At 39.6% G+C, this 17030-nt stretch overlaps 1 protein-coding gene across 1 annotated transcript in view; it reads right to left on the bottom strand.

Moving 5' to 3' along the window:
* The window catches only part of myom3 (myomesin 3), a 78411-nt gene that overhangs the window by 51858 nt on the left and 9523 nt on the right, over window positions 1-17030 (bottom strand). The window contains exons 3-8 of the mRNA XM_080471007.1: window positions 14202-14306; window positions 8187-8331; window positions 5880-6037; window positions 3987-4079; window positions 3369-3457; window positions 51-95 (exon numbers count right to left, since the gene is read on the bottom strand). Coding sequence (XP_080327133.1) covers window positions 51-95; window positions 3369-3457; window positions 3987-4079; window positions 5880-6037; window positions 8187-8331; window positions 14202-14306 — 635 coding nt within the window. The remainder of the gene's footprint in view (window positions 1-50; window positions 96-3368; window positions 3458-3986; window positions 4080-5879; window positions 6038-8186; window positions 8332-14201; window positions 14307-17030) is intronic.

Below are 17030 nucleotides of genomic sequence, written 5' to 3'. Positions count from 1 at the left end.
AGAGAAAATGAAAGGGGACACTTTTCATTAGGCGCCGGCGTGAAACTTACCGGCGGTCCGGGAGCGCTCTGAACCGGCCACGGCTCCTTGACATGCTGAATCGCAGGGTGGCAGAGCAGCAGAGCAGCACAGATTGGAGAGAGGCAGGAAGGGTCAGAGACGGAGACAGAAAGAGAGAGAGAGAAGCGTCGTGATACTGAAGGGGGATGAGATGGAAAGATACAGCTGACAAATCAAACCTGGCACTGTCATTTGTATAAGACACATTTTGTATATTCCCTTTGACCCAGTGGTTTTCAAAGGGTGGCAGGAGGAAAAAAAAACTCTGGGAGTATAGGCGATGCCTCTTCTCAGAAGGATCTTTTCTCTTCAATTTTCAAAATCAAACCATGATGAAATGAAATGTTTTAGGACGCTTTGAGAGCTGAATTTATTGCAACTGTATCAATTCAAATAATAAAATAAGATTAAACCTCTAGTAACCCTTTAAAATCAATTAACGAAGACATGCTTTTTTGAAGAGGGTAGTACCATGTAGTGATAAGGATGAGATAACTGGATTGAGAGAGTTTTTTTTTTTTTAAGAGGTCCAGTGTGAATTCAAGCCTATTTCTAGATTTAAAAAAAAGTTTTACACTTTCCAACAGATTTTTCTTTTAAATATTCATAAGATTTAGTTTTTTTTCATATTAGACTAACTGTAAAAAGTCTTAAACGTGAAACATTTGGGTTTATTTTCATTAACAGAACCAAAGTGTTGACATTTTCTTTTTCCTAAAATTTCTATGATTGCCGTTACAGAGTCCCTGTAGGGACAGTGGAGGGTTCCAGTTTATAACCTGCTGGACTGCTGGTTTAATCCTAATTTTGGGATTGAAAAATATCCTCTAAGCTTTAAACTTTACTCTAAATAAACACCTGTAAGCATCTGTTTTTAATCAAATAAATTGTGTTTAACAGCATTAAACTAACCAAATATAATACTATTACCTTAAATTTACAAAACATCCCTTTGGATTCCTATGAAAGATTGTCTGCACACTTTCGATGAAGTCAGTTGTCAAATTTATTGTAGTTTTTATGCAAAAAGTGCAGATATGTTATTGTTATATAGGACTACCCAGTTCTGGGTATATGACGGCTACTACTTTTATGTTCAACCACTTTTGATATGCAAATGCATCAAATCAAGTAGACTGAAATATGCAAATATATTTTCTACATGACCATTCAATCATGAATTTTAGGATTGTCACCAGTTATTCAAATAGTTATGGAACATGGTAGTTAACAAATATGGAACAAATTTTGGATCTGTCCTGATACTTTTTATGAAAGGGTGACTCATTTAAAAGCTGCCACAAAAACTTTGTTTAAATTGTCTGTCACGACACTCTGCAGAAATATTGCTGACTGTAATATTGTAGTCACCACTACACCCACTGCCTCAATTTAATTCATTATGCATGAGTGCTGCGAAGGGATCTAGTTTATTGATGTTTCGGCCTGCTGTTGATTCTTTCAACATATTAAATTCATACAGAAACTTAGAAGGCTACAGGGGCGTACTGGGCACGTAGAGAAAACAGAATCCAAACTCAAGATTATTCCCTTTGAAGGTTTCTTAAAAAGACAAAAGAAAGAAAACACCAGTTTAACAATAAAAAAGACTGGAAGCATTTAAAGGACTGTAGTATAATAGGATGGAAAGTTCACGGGTTAACTATTTAGATTAAAAGTAAAATGTCGAGGAATTCTATAGATCTGAGATAAAAACGGTGAGTTAACGTCAGTTTTTAAACATTTTCTAAGAAACATTATCACGCTACAAACAACTCAGTAAATCAAAAATTTAAAAAAAATCCTGAACCTTCTACTTCTTTGAAGTTAAATATAAAATTCTGTATGTGTTTTATACAAGAAACTTACTTTTTCTTTTTTTTATGACGAAATGACAATAAGATGAGACAACAACTATACAAGGAACATGCAGACAGCAGCACAAGCAAGCATTAATTATACCAATGGGTGACTGGATAATGTGGACGTTAGGTAGAGTGGGATATCTGTCATGTTACTCCAGGATTGATGAGGCGAGCCTGTTAGTAACCAGAAGGTTTACCGAGAAAGTATCAGAGCTTTTCCTCTGAAAATAACTTTCAGCTGCAAGTTGAGCTAAACTCTGATGGAAGGTCCACAAATGTACTAAGTAACAGGCCCACATAACCTTCCTAAATTCACTGTTTTCAATAGTGAAAAGTGCTTTGACATGTTGCTGTTGAAAACAGAGACATTACAGTCACGTGTTTCTTCATTTTAACCCCTTAAGTGAGCTTCATCAGAATACATGAAATCATGTAGTTAAATGTTGTTTTAAGCCTTTAAGGTGTGAATAATTACTTTTAAGTCTCTTTAACACCAAAGGAAATATGTTAAAACTTTCAGATTTACCAGATTTGACTCATAATTGACCATTTCTCATGTGACTGAAACCCCTAAATGACTTGTTTTCTGTAAGAAAACCAGTTGAGTAACATTGTCCCTTTGTTCTATTATATTGTAATGTATTATTTGCAAAAAGGGAATAAAAAAAACAACTCAAAAGATCACCTCCTATAATTATTGTGCTCGAGCTTGTTTCTTTCAGCACAATAACTCCCTTTGTTTTATAGCAATAGTAAGAAAAAGGAAACAAAATGTCTACATGGATGAAATTGTCAAATGCGGAGCCCCGGAGTGGTCATAGAGAAAAAAACTAAAAACCTTGTTCGAGCGAGATAATAAATCGTTCCCTCGAGTTAATAAAGCGAGGGAACGAGATCATTTAATCCGTAGAAGCAGTTCCTGTTGTCGTTTTTTTTTTCTTCACGCTTTTCATCGCGAGATCATTGTAACCTAATGTGGTCGGCATCATTTGATCTCTAAGCATCCATAACAACAAATATGACGGGGATGGCGGTGACATTGGTCAAAAAATATAACGCGAGGGAACGAGACAATGAGCCGTTTCCTCAAGTTAATAACTTGAGGAAACGGGTTACTGTCCAGCAGCACATAGATGCTCGTAGATGAGTGGTTCTGTTGTCAGTTTATCTAATTTTCTTATTTCCTCAAGGCACAGGAGGCATACGTAGCTCTTGTACAGAATAACATTAACATTGATGAGAAAGTGCTTGACTCCTGAAATCATCCATTTTTAAATGAAGCTAGTTTTTCAACCTGAACTTCCTCAGATGACCTCTCTTTCTGATTTCACTATTCATTACAAGTCCATGCCCAGAAACTACACTCTTTAGTTGTTGGAATCAGTGCTATTATGATCTGCCCTTAATGGTCTTTAAAACAACCACAAAAAAGAAATCGCTCACAGTTCACCACGAGTTTTCCAAAGGTCATCGCTTCACCCAGAGGACTCTTGGCTACCACTTTATACTCGCCAGCATCATCAGGGGAGCACCTTTGGGGAAGATAAAGAAGGTCACTTTCTTGTCTGGGGAAGTTGAAAGCCAAAAGATGGATGGCACAAAGCAAGACTCAGCAACTGTATATTAGTCTAGCTGGAACATGTGTCGCTGTGCTGGCAGCCCTGGTCAATTATCCTCTGAAGTACAATAATGAGGAAAAACAGACGCTGTGCCCTTCTATGAAACCATTTACTTTAATCTACCCTTTTCATTTTTCAGATTTTATCCAGATATGCTCCCCTCTGGTGTCCCAAAGAAACAGAGGAAATGTTCAAACCTGTTTTAATTTTTTTTAAATTTGACAGCAGCATTTAATCTCGTAGTGCCACACTTTCCGAACCTAATCTTGTTACGTTTTTTAAACTCTCTTCTCAATCTGTCAGTAGCAAGGTTGTTAAAGTACAAAGACTTCCCCCTCTCTATCGCATCTATACAGCATTTTTTTTATTTAATTTTTTTAACAAAAGAACCCATTAATAAAAATATTCCTGCCACTCACAGGGCTTTGAGGTTGTTACCCACCTTCTGATCTCCAGTATGTTGAGACCAAAGTTTTGCTGAAGATTATAATTCCATGGTTGTGCAGGCATTATGAGACGCCGGCCATCCTTGTACCTGAGGAAGAAAGGTTACAGTTTCTGTGAATATCAAAGCAAACGAACATCTGACTTCACTTGGGTGGCTCGTGCGTCTGCCTACTGATAACTTATGCATGGCTTTTCATAATGAAATGTTAGTGCGGCTGAATCTATAACAGCCAGTGGGGGCCTTTGATCTCTTGTTGTGGCATGCGCGCGGCGGCGTTGTTGAGAGCAGCCCCTCTGCAGCTCATTGGTCTTGATGTGTCCCATACGGGATGGCGGAACGGTGAGCCAGAACTTGTCGGGATCTCAAGGTGAATACTGAGCACACGCCTGACTTTTCAGAGACTCGCGGCAGCTCAACTATCAAGGTCGACAGTTTGGCACCGAGCCTGAATTAACGCAGGTGATTTCACATTAATGTCACGTGTGATGTTGAGCTCGGGATGCCAGAGGTGTCGTGGCATGATGCTCATTTGTTTGGACGGAACACATTGACTTTTAATAGCTCTTCATTTGCTTGCACATGTAGGTGCGTGACCTCACCGACCTGCTTATTTTTTAACTAATAAATACAACATTTTCAATGATGCCATGACAAATGCAATAGCCTTTCCCTGTTTTAAGAATGAGCCATGAAAGAAAATGACAGATGATTCACTGTCAGGCTACAAAAAGAGCTGCATTCTTTAAAATACTTCACATAAGTATTCATGCTCATCTTTCTGTCCACAACACGGAAGATATCTAATTTATATTGGTGTAAAACACAACAGTTCAACATAAAACTAAAGCTTAATTTAGAATGCTTGTCTTCTTTGATTAAAAAAAAAAAAAACACCAAAAGTTATTTAAGCAACTTAATCCAGGTTCACTTTATATTTAAAATTTCTTTGAAAACAGTTTTATAAATTATTCACCATTTATGCCACCCAAGTTGAGAATTAATGTGACATTCTGTAAAATTATCATACAATTTGATGTGCCAATCTTTATATCCCATTTTTGATTCAAAATAAGACACAGAAAAATAATCTAAAATTTCATATCTGAGAAACCTTTTGAAAAATCCTGCTCTCCACTCCGTACTCCGTGGCCTCTCTCTTTCTACCAACTCTTCTCAGGTGCTTGAAGTGTGAGTCATTTGCTGCCCCTGATAAGCTGTTAAGCTGTAGTGTATATAAGAGCGAAGAGGAGTGACTTCAAGTGGGAGGAGGAGAGATTAAGCCAGTCAGCCTGCCATCTAAGTGTTTTGTTTGGCGTCAACTTTTTTCCACTTTGACGAAAGGTAACTGGTGATTTTGCTCACTTTTTCTCTTCCTCTGTGAGGTTTTGAGATGTTTTTTTTTTAAAAATGTGGATCAAGCTTTACTGTTCTGACCCCAAAGAGAAGCAACTGAAAGATGATCACCATCATCATACATAAGAGGAAGTGCTAGATCTGCTTTTTTTGACAAATCCTTGACCCCTAATTTGTTTGGTATATTTTTGGTTGATAACCATTGTAAGTGATCGTTGTCCTTTTCACCATCTCAATGTGTTTGTCTGCTTGTATGAGCTCTGCATTCATTGTTATTTAAACAGCTATTGTCCCAAGTTTTTTTTTTTTAGAATTAGAATTGTACCTAATGTGTACTTGTTCTAAGAAAGCGACAACTTTTTGGAGGATTTTCTTCCGTTCCAACTCGCTCTAACCAAGTGCGAGAGGAATTTAAAGTGACACCCGTCTGCAGATACCCTCAATGTCAGGATCTAGTAGAAGCCTCATTGAAAATGAATCAGTGTAGGTCAGTGAAGGCCACAAGAATGAAGTGCTGGAGAGAGGAGTTCTTACCACGTAACCTTTGGGGGCGGGCAGCCCTTGACGGTGCAGCATAGTTTTACTGTCATTCCCTCCCAGACGGTGTGAGCCCTCAGAGGGATTGGAAAGTCTGGGGCCTTCTGACTCAGCAGTTCCAGGTACTTAATGTAGTCGGATGCTTTCTTTTCTGCCTGAAGCAGGAAGAGAACGTAAATAGCCCACATTTGTAAATTAGGAGTTTGTGCAACAGAGAAAGAAATATGCTGATATGTTGGAAGACTGCTTTATAGTACGGAGGGATTGTTCCATATTTGACATTTTTAGTGGCCCGTTTTGCTAAAGGACCTAGTTAATTGGACTGTGACATTTCCCGTCAAGTTGGACATATGTCCAATTGTCAATTGCAATAACACTGAATTGCTTTTTTGTGTATTTCACTTGAATATTGCAGGAATACTGCACAATGTTGTAACACTCGCTGATCCTTCACCATATAAAGCCAAGTCTTTTCTAGTTGACTTGGCCCATCCACTTTTCGGTGAGTTCTTTCTGTTTCCATCCGGCACGAAACTGGCATAGTCAAAATAGAGAACAAGCATTACAAGACCCAGTCATTACCCTACGTATGCACAAAACCAGATAGGTACACTTCAGAACATGTAAATATCACCACCAACCTCCATGTGTTCAAGGTGTTTGAATGGCCATTTGTCATACAATTCACGAGCTGGCACCACTGTAACTTAACATACGGGTCAAATCCCAAGAAGAAGAGTGTCTGCATATATTGTCATTTGTCTCGGTAGGATGCATCTCAAAGCGAACTGAATCAAGTTAACTGGACTTGGTCATACGTCTTGGAAGACACTATGTTGGCTAAATGACCTCAGTTTTCTATGTTGATGATTTCTGTGTTACCACATTGAAAGATGTAAAAGAACACAAGAGATTTCCAAGAACCATCTTCCAAGACATATGACCAAGTCCCGTTAACTAGATTCAATATGCTTTGAGACAAGAAAAAGAGTGGAGACAAAAAAAAAAGGAAGTAAATGTTCACTCCGATGGCGATGCCAGGTGGTTGCTCTAATGTTGCTCAATTGGAAACGGCATGCAGCGGTTTTCTGTGAGGTCGTTAAACGCCTCGACGCAGACATCACCATTATTCACCAGTCTCAATTCTGTCCACAATGTTGCCGGTACACTGCCATTGGTTCATATCTCTGCGTTTGCAGATGATAGATAGAAATATAGACAAAGGGAATGCGGAATCTGGAGGGAATGTTGTCACTGTTGTGCATAAATGAGCCTCATAAAACGCCCTTGTTCCCATGCTGCTGTTTATTTTAATGGACCTGTGTGAGTCTATGCAGTATATGGGTTTGTTTTTTGGATGCCCTGTAAAGTGCTGCAGCACACGAATTGCCCCTCCGTGAATAACAAAGTACGCTTGAACTTGAACTTGAGATTTGCATGACATACGCCAGATAACATTAAACATTTTAGGTGCTTCTGTCTGTCTTGCAACAGCGAGACAACTGAGAATCCTTGACATTGTAAGCATGGGTTTTCTGTCCAGTCCACTAATCATTTTGTCATCAGATGTCAAGCAAAATGGAGCTGTAGCTTCTGGATGAGTAACTCAACCTGAACCAAGACCAGACTGACATGCTGAAAGCTCTTTTCTCATGTCTTGCACTTTGCTTCACCAAGACGCGTTTCAGGCATCTGTGACAACTTTAAGTCGATTTTATTTCTTTTTTGGGATCATATTTGGGTAAAACCCTTTCAAATGTTGCAAATGAAACACTTTCACAAATGACTGTTTACCATTTGTCACAGCGCAGTGATATAGGGACTTCAATGTGTTTCTCATCTCTGACATTTAAAGCCAATACCTACCACCAGTGTTGTGGTACATGATCGCAGTGGCTTACACATTTCTACATGAACAGGAATCCCTAAGAGCTGCTTGACATTGCTGCACAATAAGGGTAAATGAAGGAATTTGTTGATAAAATAGTCTAGTATTATTATTTTTCAGACAGTTAATTGGTGGATTCCCAGGGCAAATGAAAAAGTAGTTCATACACACAAGGTAACTGAAGACTCATGCTTTTCATTTCACAGGGTAAATAAGTAAAAAAGCAGTATAAGACACTAAAACAAAATGAGTCGAGGAGAAACAGGAATGGAATTTATAATAAAGAAAAAGCATTGTTCATTGGATTAACATTTTCACAAACAACCACATAAGATACATCAGTAACTACCAATTAAATATAGTATGGACACTTCTGTGCACTAACTTGTGTGACAGCTGAAACTGATCGATTATACCTGTTTTCGAAGCGCCATTTTATCAACACGTGTACGCAGTACGTGTTGGTTTCTGATCACGTCCAGCTCCACCTTCTCAGCTTCATTTCCAAAAAGTGTCCACTTCTGCCTTCGATATTCTTCCTCAGCTGCCTTCAGGTTTTCCCTGATGGCAAAGAACATTTTACAAAATGTAAGAGCTTTTGTTTTTAGCCAAAAACTACAAATAAATACAAACCCAGTTTCAGAGCCGATACGAGAACTGATCAGGAGCTTCAGCATGCTCGTGTGCACATTTTAAAGCGTTTTGTTTCAGACAGTAATCATCCCTTTGTTAATCTTGTGCTTAGGGTGTCAAAACATTCGCACACCTTCATCAGAAAAGGGAAGAGTAGCGACAGCTACTCAACCCAAAGTTTGAACATGGTGATAACAGCAGAGTTTGACCTCTGAGAGAAGTAAACAGTAATTTCATATTGTGAGGCTTCCTTTGACACCCACACCTTTTATCCTGCCCCACTCCATTTACAGAGAAGTGCTGGTTTCATGATATTTTGGCAGCGTGTCTTTTAAATGGCTCGGCGATGAAGTCAGCGGTGCGCTGTTGCATTTATGCCTTTGTGTCATCTCACATAAGCACCATTTTCACACACATTCAGAGGTTTCGAGACGTTGGTTTTTCTACAAGGAGGAATTTTTGGGTCTGGCTGCCTCTTCTGATTCACATCACTGTGAAGAGGAGCGATGCCGCTACTCTGAAAATCTCACACATGATGATGATGGTGATGATGTTGATGCACCCCCTCCAGGAATCCTTCAGGTGTGGACAGTTCAAAGAGATACTCCGTCGCTGGCTCGGTGACATCCTTGACTTCCCTTTCATCAACTTGGTTGTCATGGAGATGGCAGCAGTTGTGATGGTCTATTCACTCAGAAGAAGCACATTTTTATCTTTCGTTATGTGGGCAGCGACTTGACAAAGTAAGTAGGGCAACGGCTCTGACTGGGGAGTGAGGTTCAAGGCTTGTTTTTGATTATGTGTTTGTGTATCCTGGTGCTTGTCACTTTGTAGGGTCTTCAAGCAAAAACTCTACTAGGCTTGTGGGGTCCGGCCTCCTGTTTGGGAACCGGAATTTAATACATGGCATCAATTTACTTTTTTTTTAAGTAGTCAAGGTGTGATTTTAATTCTAAGAGCTAGATCATGGTTAAGGTCAGTGGCCTGGAAATACCTTATGTCAAGGGAGCTCCATAAGATAGGCTGTGCAAATAAATGTGTGTTTATTACAGTGGCAGGGACAAAACGCTTTGCATGCTCTTACATACTTGTCATCATTGTGGATGTGTAAAGAAAATCACCATAAGGACAATAACTCCATTTATATGGGAGATATGCAATGCATAAAAACATTGCGTGCGCGTGTGCGTGTGCGCGTGCGCGTGCGCGTGTGTGTGTGTGTGTGTGTGTCCTGTCACTCTGGGGACATCTTAGGTCCCCTTTAGAAAATAAATGTAAGTATAGTTACATTTGAGTTTAGAGTAAATTTTCAGCAATGTAGTGTGTGCTGTAATTGATGGAGCCCAAACACTGGGAATATGCAACAATTGTGCGGTCGGACCTACCTTTAGGGTCTAAAATGCAGCACCCACGATATTTTACATGCATTAAAGACTAGAAATGTGTTTTGAAGTTGAGATTGCAATGAATTTAATATTGAGGGAATGTCTTTAATTGTGAAGAGTAAGGTCATGGTAAAAGACTAGGGAATGCACTAAATCAATTAAACCCCACAAAGATGGGGGTTTATTTTATGTGCTCCAGTGCTCTTGAACCTTTACTTTGTAAAGCCTGGTAAACACAATTAGAAGCCCCTCAAAAGGCTTCAGTGAAACCCACAGGTAGTCTATAATGCATATGCCAAACGTTGCATGTTGCGCCTGTGAAAATATACATATACACATAGTGCTTATGGATCTCCTGTGTACATGCAGTTCATCCATATGCATGTACACAGACACACAATCATGAATATTGCTTGTGTTTTAATGCTTCCCCTCTCATCGCCAGAGGGGTGTGTATCCTGAACCATGTTTTGATTGACAGTCCCCCGGGCTTAATTATTTTGGCACATACACACACACTCACATCGACACGCAAAACACAAAGACAGAATCTTAAATATTCACACAAACATTTCTCACAGCTTTTATAGATGCCCGACCATGAACGGGTCCCACACATGGTTGTGATCGTTCAGTAAAACGCACAAACAGCGTCTATAGTTATGCATATGAATGCATGTGCAGACATGCCTATGCAGACGTGTGCACAGTCGCACTCCCAGGTGCTCCAGTAAAAAAGTTTGCCACGGGTTATATTTAGTGTTGGTGTTTTTAATCTCTGTGGGCTCAGAGATTTTAAGCCTTCAGGGAACAGAACCGCCGGATCACTTCAGGTTAGTGGGTATATGAGGGGTTTATGGTTTGATTATTGCTCCAAATGCAAATTTCAACACTGCCTTCTGATCCGGTGCATGCCAAGACAAAATCGGCACGCATGAGTCAGCAGCACGATTTTTTGTCGTAATCCAAACCATGAGGGGAAGATGGTGGAGAAACCGTTATGTGAATCAGATTGTAACATGCAGTTGGAGTTGAACTTGCCAAGACGTGAATATTTATTGCATTCGTTTCCAGACGCATCAAAACAAATGTCACACTCCGGCATCAGGAACAGTTCTACAAAAGGTTTGCAAATCCTCACGAGCTTTCAGCTTCATCTTGTAGTCCACCCTAGTCTTTTATTACAGGAGTCAGTCATCTATGTTGGTAGATTTATAATCACTTTTATAAATAAATATGATGCCATATTTAATTCAGTGCATTGGAGGAGGATATAAATCGTGTATAAATTAGATTCTTCTTCTATACCTACTTTATTTGTCTCGGGGTGGTGGGTGGCTGGAGCCAGTCCCAACTGACAATGGGTGAAAGACAAAGCACACTCGATAAAGGTCGCCCGTCCATCACAGGGCAGACAGACAGACATGCACATAGTCGCACCATCATGGTTTTAGAGTAAATAATTATCCAAGCATAAAAGTTTTTGATTGTTTAAAGAAGCTGGGAGTATGTGACAGGGAGAAGATGCCCACTTTAGACACAAAGATCCCAAGTGCAGGATCAAACCAAAAAGACCAAAATCTGACCAAAAAGTTTGCATGAGTAAGCATTTTAGTGGCCGATGCAGACTGGTTGGGATGAAGAGAGCTAAATCGGCAGCTGGTACTCATTACTGTCGACTGTATTTTGTAATTCAAGAGGGTGTGATTTCATTCTCGGGTCGGTTCCCTCCTTTTCAATCTTCGTTCTCAGTAACTCACACTCTCTCAGGCTTCCTAATCTTCTCCTTTAATACTCATTGTGACCTCTGTTTGTCCATCTGTTTACTTCACAGCCAGAGCTTCCTTTCATGGTCTGAAGAAAAAAGCAGCTGTTATTTTGGGGATTGACACAAGAAATGTCGAATCCTTTATGACAGAAGAGCTTAATCAGGTCGTGAAAGGATTGGAGAACTGGAAAAAGGCTCCTGCTAAGCCTTCACATGTTAAAGTACTATTGAATTCCAACATGGATACTGAGTGACCCAAGCAGGACAAGGTGCCCCTTCAGCAGAAGAGGGATTTTGGTAAAGCAAATCACTGACTAGCGGCAACAATCCTCTGTGACCTAAACCTTCCTATCCTGGGACTTATTTTTAAATATATGACTTCCTCTTCATGACAGCGGAGCAGTAATCCTGTTCTGGCAGTGCAATCATAAGACACTTAGAAAGTAAAAGATGACTCCAACATGCCATCGACAAAATCCTCTCTTAGATCCAGATCTTTTAATAAGTTAAAGCTTTTCTGCTCGACAACGAATCAAATCCATTAGTCCATTACTGCTTAATCAGCTGTTCAGTTGACTTCTTACAAGGAAAACCGACCAAAACAAATCAATGTCAGCTTGCTGTCTAACGCACTTTATTGGTTATTTATATCTATTTATGATATGTAGATGCAAGTAGAGATAAGTAGGACATGGGTTAAGATTAGCATACACATAAAATAAACATATGACATCTAATATATAATATAATCATTATACAACGTATAATAACAACAATCATTACTGTAGGAATTTTGCATGCTTGCTTTTTTGGAGCGGGTTGCGGAACATTTTAGTTTTTCTCCTTGTCTATTCAAGCTCAGCGCCGAAGTTTTCATCTGCCATAATTATTCTTACGACTGGTATTTCACTCTCAGGGAGCTCTGCAACCACTGCTTCTAGTTTCAAGACTAGACTAATTTGTGGTTCTAAATGGGTTAAACATCCATTGTGTGGGTTAAAGTGCACATTTTGTTTGATTCATCCATCCACCCTGACCTCCGGCCTGAAGATTTTGTTGCATGTTGCATGAACTGTCTTTGTCCTTCCTTCTGACTTTACCTTTGACAAACACTATATTGCCAAAAGTATTTGCTTGCTGAGCGATCCAAATCTTTGAATTCTGGTGTTCCAATTACCGCCATGGCTGCAGGTGTGTAAAATCTATAAGGACGTGATTTGGATCAACAGCGGCTCAGCCAGGAAGTGCGAGACCACCAAAGGTCACAGAGTGGTGTCGCTGTCATTCAAGAGCGTTACTCTCAGTTAAGTGATGATAATCTCATGCAAATTAACTAATCAAATATCCAGTAGTGTTACAGGATGAACTTTATCATCACTGGTGGTGGAGCTCCCCCTGATTTCTTTATTCAAACACAAATACACAAAGCCTTCGTTGTATGACTCAGTTAGACGGTTTATTGGCTTATTGGCTTCACGGCATCTGTGAAACAGCAAATGAAGGGACCCAGCTGGCCCTTTCTCAGACAGACGCCAGTAAAGGGGGAAAAAAAAAAAAAAAACGCCCTGATTTCCGTTGTTTAATGAGACTCTATCATAGCATGAAAGCACTTGTGCTGTATTCGCCTGCGGGGCAAAGGATCAGTAGAATTTGACCCCTTCTCCTCGCAAAATAAACTGGAGAGAGAAAGAAGATGTGGTGGAGCCTGCTGATGGACAGGCGGTTTTTAACATGCACAAATTATCTGGGGAAGGAAGTGCTCCGGAGTGAAGTGGAGGCTTCCTTACAGGCTTCATTTCGGCGTGAAGAGAAGAGACTCAGCCACAGTTGTTGCCATTATGCACACACAAAAAGACTCATCCAGCGTGGGGATTAAAAATAACGTTTCCTACTGAAGAGCTGCAGATGGAGATTTCATTTCGCACTGTGTGGTCATTAATTTGGTATTGAAAGTCTCTGGCTTCAGCTCGAGTGCAATCCCTACGAGACGCGTGGGCTTTTATTTCCCCGGATTTCTGGGAAAGTTTTTGTTCAGGCAAAACAAAAAGGAAAGTAAAGGGTTTTGTTGTAGAATTAAGTAGTACTCATAAGAAATTTTGTTTTCAAGTTGCAGCACTTTTTGTAAAGTTTTGGAATACATTTACTTGATTTTCAGAACATATTATGAACTTTATGCTTATAGATTGCATGTCGTGGTAATGAGGCATTATGGCCTCTTTTAGGCAAAAAAATAAATATAAGGTTCTTTTCTCAAAAATTTGTTAATTTAAATAAATTTTAACTATGGATTCACTTTTTCCTTTTTTTTGGTCCAACTTTACTGTTTCAACTATAGACAGTTTTTTTTAGCTGCAGCGTGAACATTTTTAGTAGCATATAGTATATATATATATTATAGCATATATATATATATATATATATATATATGTGCTTTATTTAGCCTGCAGGTAAAGAAACACTAATCACTGCATGAGGACGATCCATTTTGCCCCCCAAGTGGTAAAAAAAAAAGACCTCCGTATAACAGGCATTGTACTTCGGTCAGATTCCTCTGCAAATCAAACCCTCATTGATAATGTCATGAAAAAATGACTTCTCCTGACAAGCAGACCCATGTGCATAAACATGATTTCGTCGTGTCTCACCATGTCCTGTCTCTGCGGATGATGTCCATGTTGAGGATCTCTTTGACAGACATCACATCAGCGGAGATGATGGGGTAGAAGTCAGAGTAGGGTGCTTCCTCATCGCTGTGACATCCACCATGTTGAAAGACAAAACAAAGCCCGGTTATCAAATATCTTGCATATCATCGAATGACACAGGTGAAACCTCGCAAAATAGATATCTCCCCTTGTCATCCTCCACACATATTTATTCTGTTGATAGGAGTATTGTGCGTTCATATTTGCATGCCTGTTCATTTTGTCATGGCTTATGGCACATTATCCTATCTCAAACTCATCAGATCATTCTTCTCCTCTGCCACTAGAAAGCAGCGCTGGCTCTCCCATATTCTCTCTGAACAGCAGAGGATGCTGTGCGTCAGAGTTAACGCGGGGAAACACAACATGCATCAGTGTTCATTTATTCAGACGCTACAGTAACTCAGTTTAAATCAGATGAGTGTTATCTCGATAAAGAGAAACAGGCTGGTTATAGTCTGTCTTCTCATGTTGTGAATAGCCGGAATGGAAAACTGATCCAAAAATCAAACGAAAACAAAATAAACTGCAAAGACATGGAAATCCACGAAAGGCAGACCCTCTTTGAAAAGCCTGCCTGTATTGTTTGCCGCGCTAATACCCTCTGTCAGTCTGCAGCTCAGGGGTAAGCCTGAAGTGCGCTTCATTGTGTTGCAGAGCAGATTTGTCACTGCTGAGTATGAACAGCTCAAGTGTTGACGATATCATAAAGGAGTTTGCTGACTCAGATTCAGATCCCGTCCAAATCAGAAATACAGAACGGTGTTTTTCTGTATCTATTGTGTTATCAACTGTGATCCGTCGACAAAGACATTACAGTTAAAAACAAAATGTGAACCACAGTAATGCTTCTCTGCAAGCTGTTTATTTTTCACCCGGGAGGCGTTGTGAACTATTTTCTTGTGTGTGTGTGTGTGTGTGTGTGTGTGTGTGTGTGTGTGTGTGTGTGTGTGTGTGTGTGTGTGTGTGTGTGTGTGTGTGTGTGTGTGTGTGTGTGTGTGTGTGTGTGTGTGTGTGTGTGTGTGTGTGTGTGTGTGTGTGTGTGTGTGTGTGTGTGTGTGTGTGTGTGTGTGTGTGTGTGTGTGTGTGTGGAGGGGGGGTGCCTGCAAGGAAGTAACAGCACAAATAGGCGCTAAACTACTGTGATTAAATTTTTTTCAAGCATTCCTACCTCTGTATTTATTTGCACGACAACTTAGATTCACAAGCATGTTTTAGGAAACCCCTTTTGGTTTTTTACCTCGAAAATTTTAAAATTTTCATTGCGTCATCATAATTCTAAAGTTTATTTTTCTTATTTATTTATTTATTTATTCCTTGTTTCTGTTTGCCAACCTATCATTTTTACACAAGTATACAAATGTAAAGCGTCCATGTAAGAACATGTATTACTGTGTTTATCAGTTTCTTCAAAATTGTTTGAAGTATTCTTTCTAAATCGATAAGATGCTTCAGAATTGTATCACAATCTTTCACTTGCTCATTTGCTGATCTTGTTCATGCTGACTTTCAGCCTGAAGATTTATGAATTTAGATCAAATTATGTCATTATTGCTTTTCAAAACTCCGAAAAACTGAACGACATTAAAATGTATATTAATATATTTTTTTCTTAGACAGTTTGGCTGTTCAAAGATAAAAACAGAGGAATAGTCATTGTAATGTGAATCCACTCAAATTACAGTTATCAATAGAAAAGTAAAACAAATAACCATTAATACATGCAATCAAGTAACAATTTACGTACAATTGCAGTTTTGAAAAAGCACTTGTCATTCTCTGTGATTGATGAACTGTATCCAAACATCCCTGAGTGGAACTGAATTCCAGTTTTTTAACAACACTTTGAGTTCTATTATATTTGATTAAATTCTGAACTACTTTGAGCTGTGTTAGTTTGAAAGTTGCCATACAAATAAAGTGAAGTTGAAGTTGAGTGTACAGAACTATCAAACCCATAATCAGCTGCTTCCCCACAGTCACTGTTCCCCTTTTTTCCTCTCCACTGAAATCACACTGATGGAGGCTATGTAACCACGGGGAACAATGGTGTGTTGGTAATAAATGTCCTGCATCGCGCAGGAGCTTGTAATGGTACAGTGGCAATTTCAGCCGTTGTGGCATTGTACCATCCAATCATCCACCGTCATCAGTTCCTACAATGGGTTCGTGCCGACTGGTGGTCGAGCTGTTTGCGTGCCTGTTTAATGAGCTGGAACATAAACTCAACGCGATAAATCGAATGTAAACAGCCGTCAGCGGATAGATACAGCGGAGTGATTGTTGGTGAGAAATTGCTGTGCTTTTTCTTTCGGGACTATAAATCGTGGCTTTATGAAATGTGCAGTCATGTTAACACACACACACACACACATACACACAGACAGGTGATGGCTACTCATGATCAACATGTCTGCATGATCTCGCCTTGTAGGCCACCGACAATAAACCTGGCTGACCTTTTCCGTGTGCACCCCCATAAACAGGAGGGTGGCATTTGCTGTTAGCGGCAAGGTCACTTGTGGCAATCTCGTTGAAATGCATATTTGTAAGAGGAGAAGGCTGCACTGTAGCGCTCCACTTATCCACAGATGAGCATTGCTCTTTCAACTGGAGCAATCGCCACCGCAGCAAGAGGATATTTTAAGTTTGAATACTTTCCTTGTTCAGAATAGGACCGAGTCGGTGATCATGTCACTGCTTCAATGAAAAGAGAAGACATTGTTTAGCAGCTCACAACTGGCAATACAAAATGAACGAGAATAAATA

The sequence above is a fragment of the Lipophrys pholis genome, assembly GCF_963383615.2.
Source record: "Lipophrys pholis genome assembly, chromosome: 9".
NCBI lineage: Eukaryota > Metazoa > Chordata > Actinopteri > Blenniiformes > Blenniidae > Lipophrys > Lipophrys pholis.
Note: the sequence above shows the minus strand (reverse complement) of the source record. Positions and strands in the feature narration are given on the sequence as shown.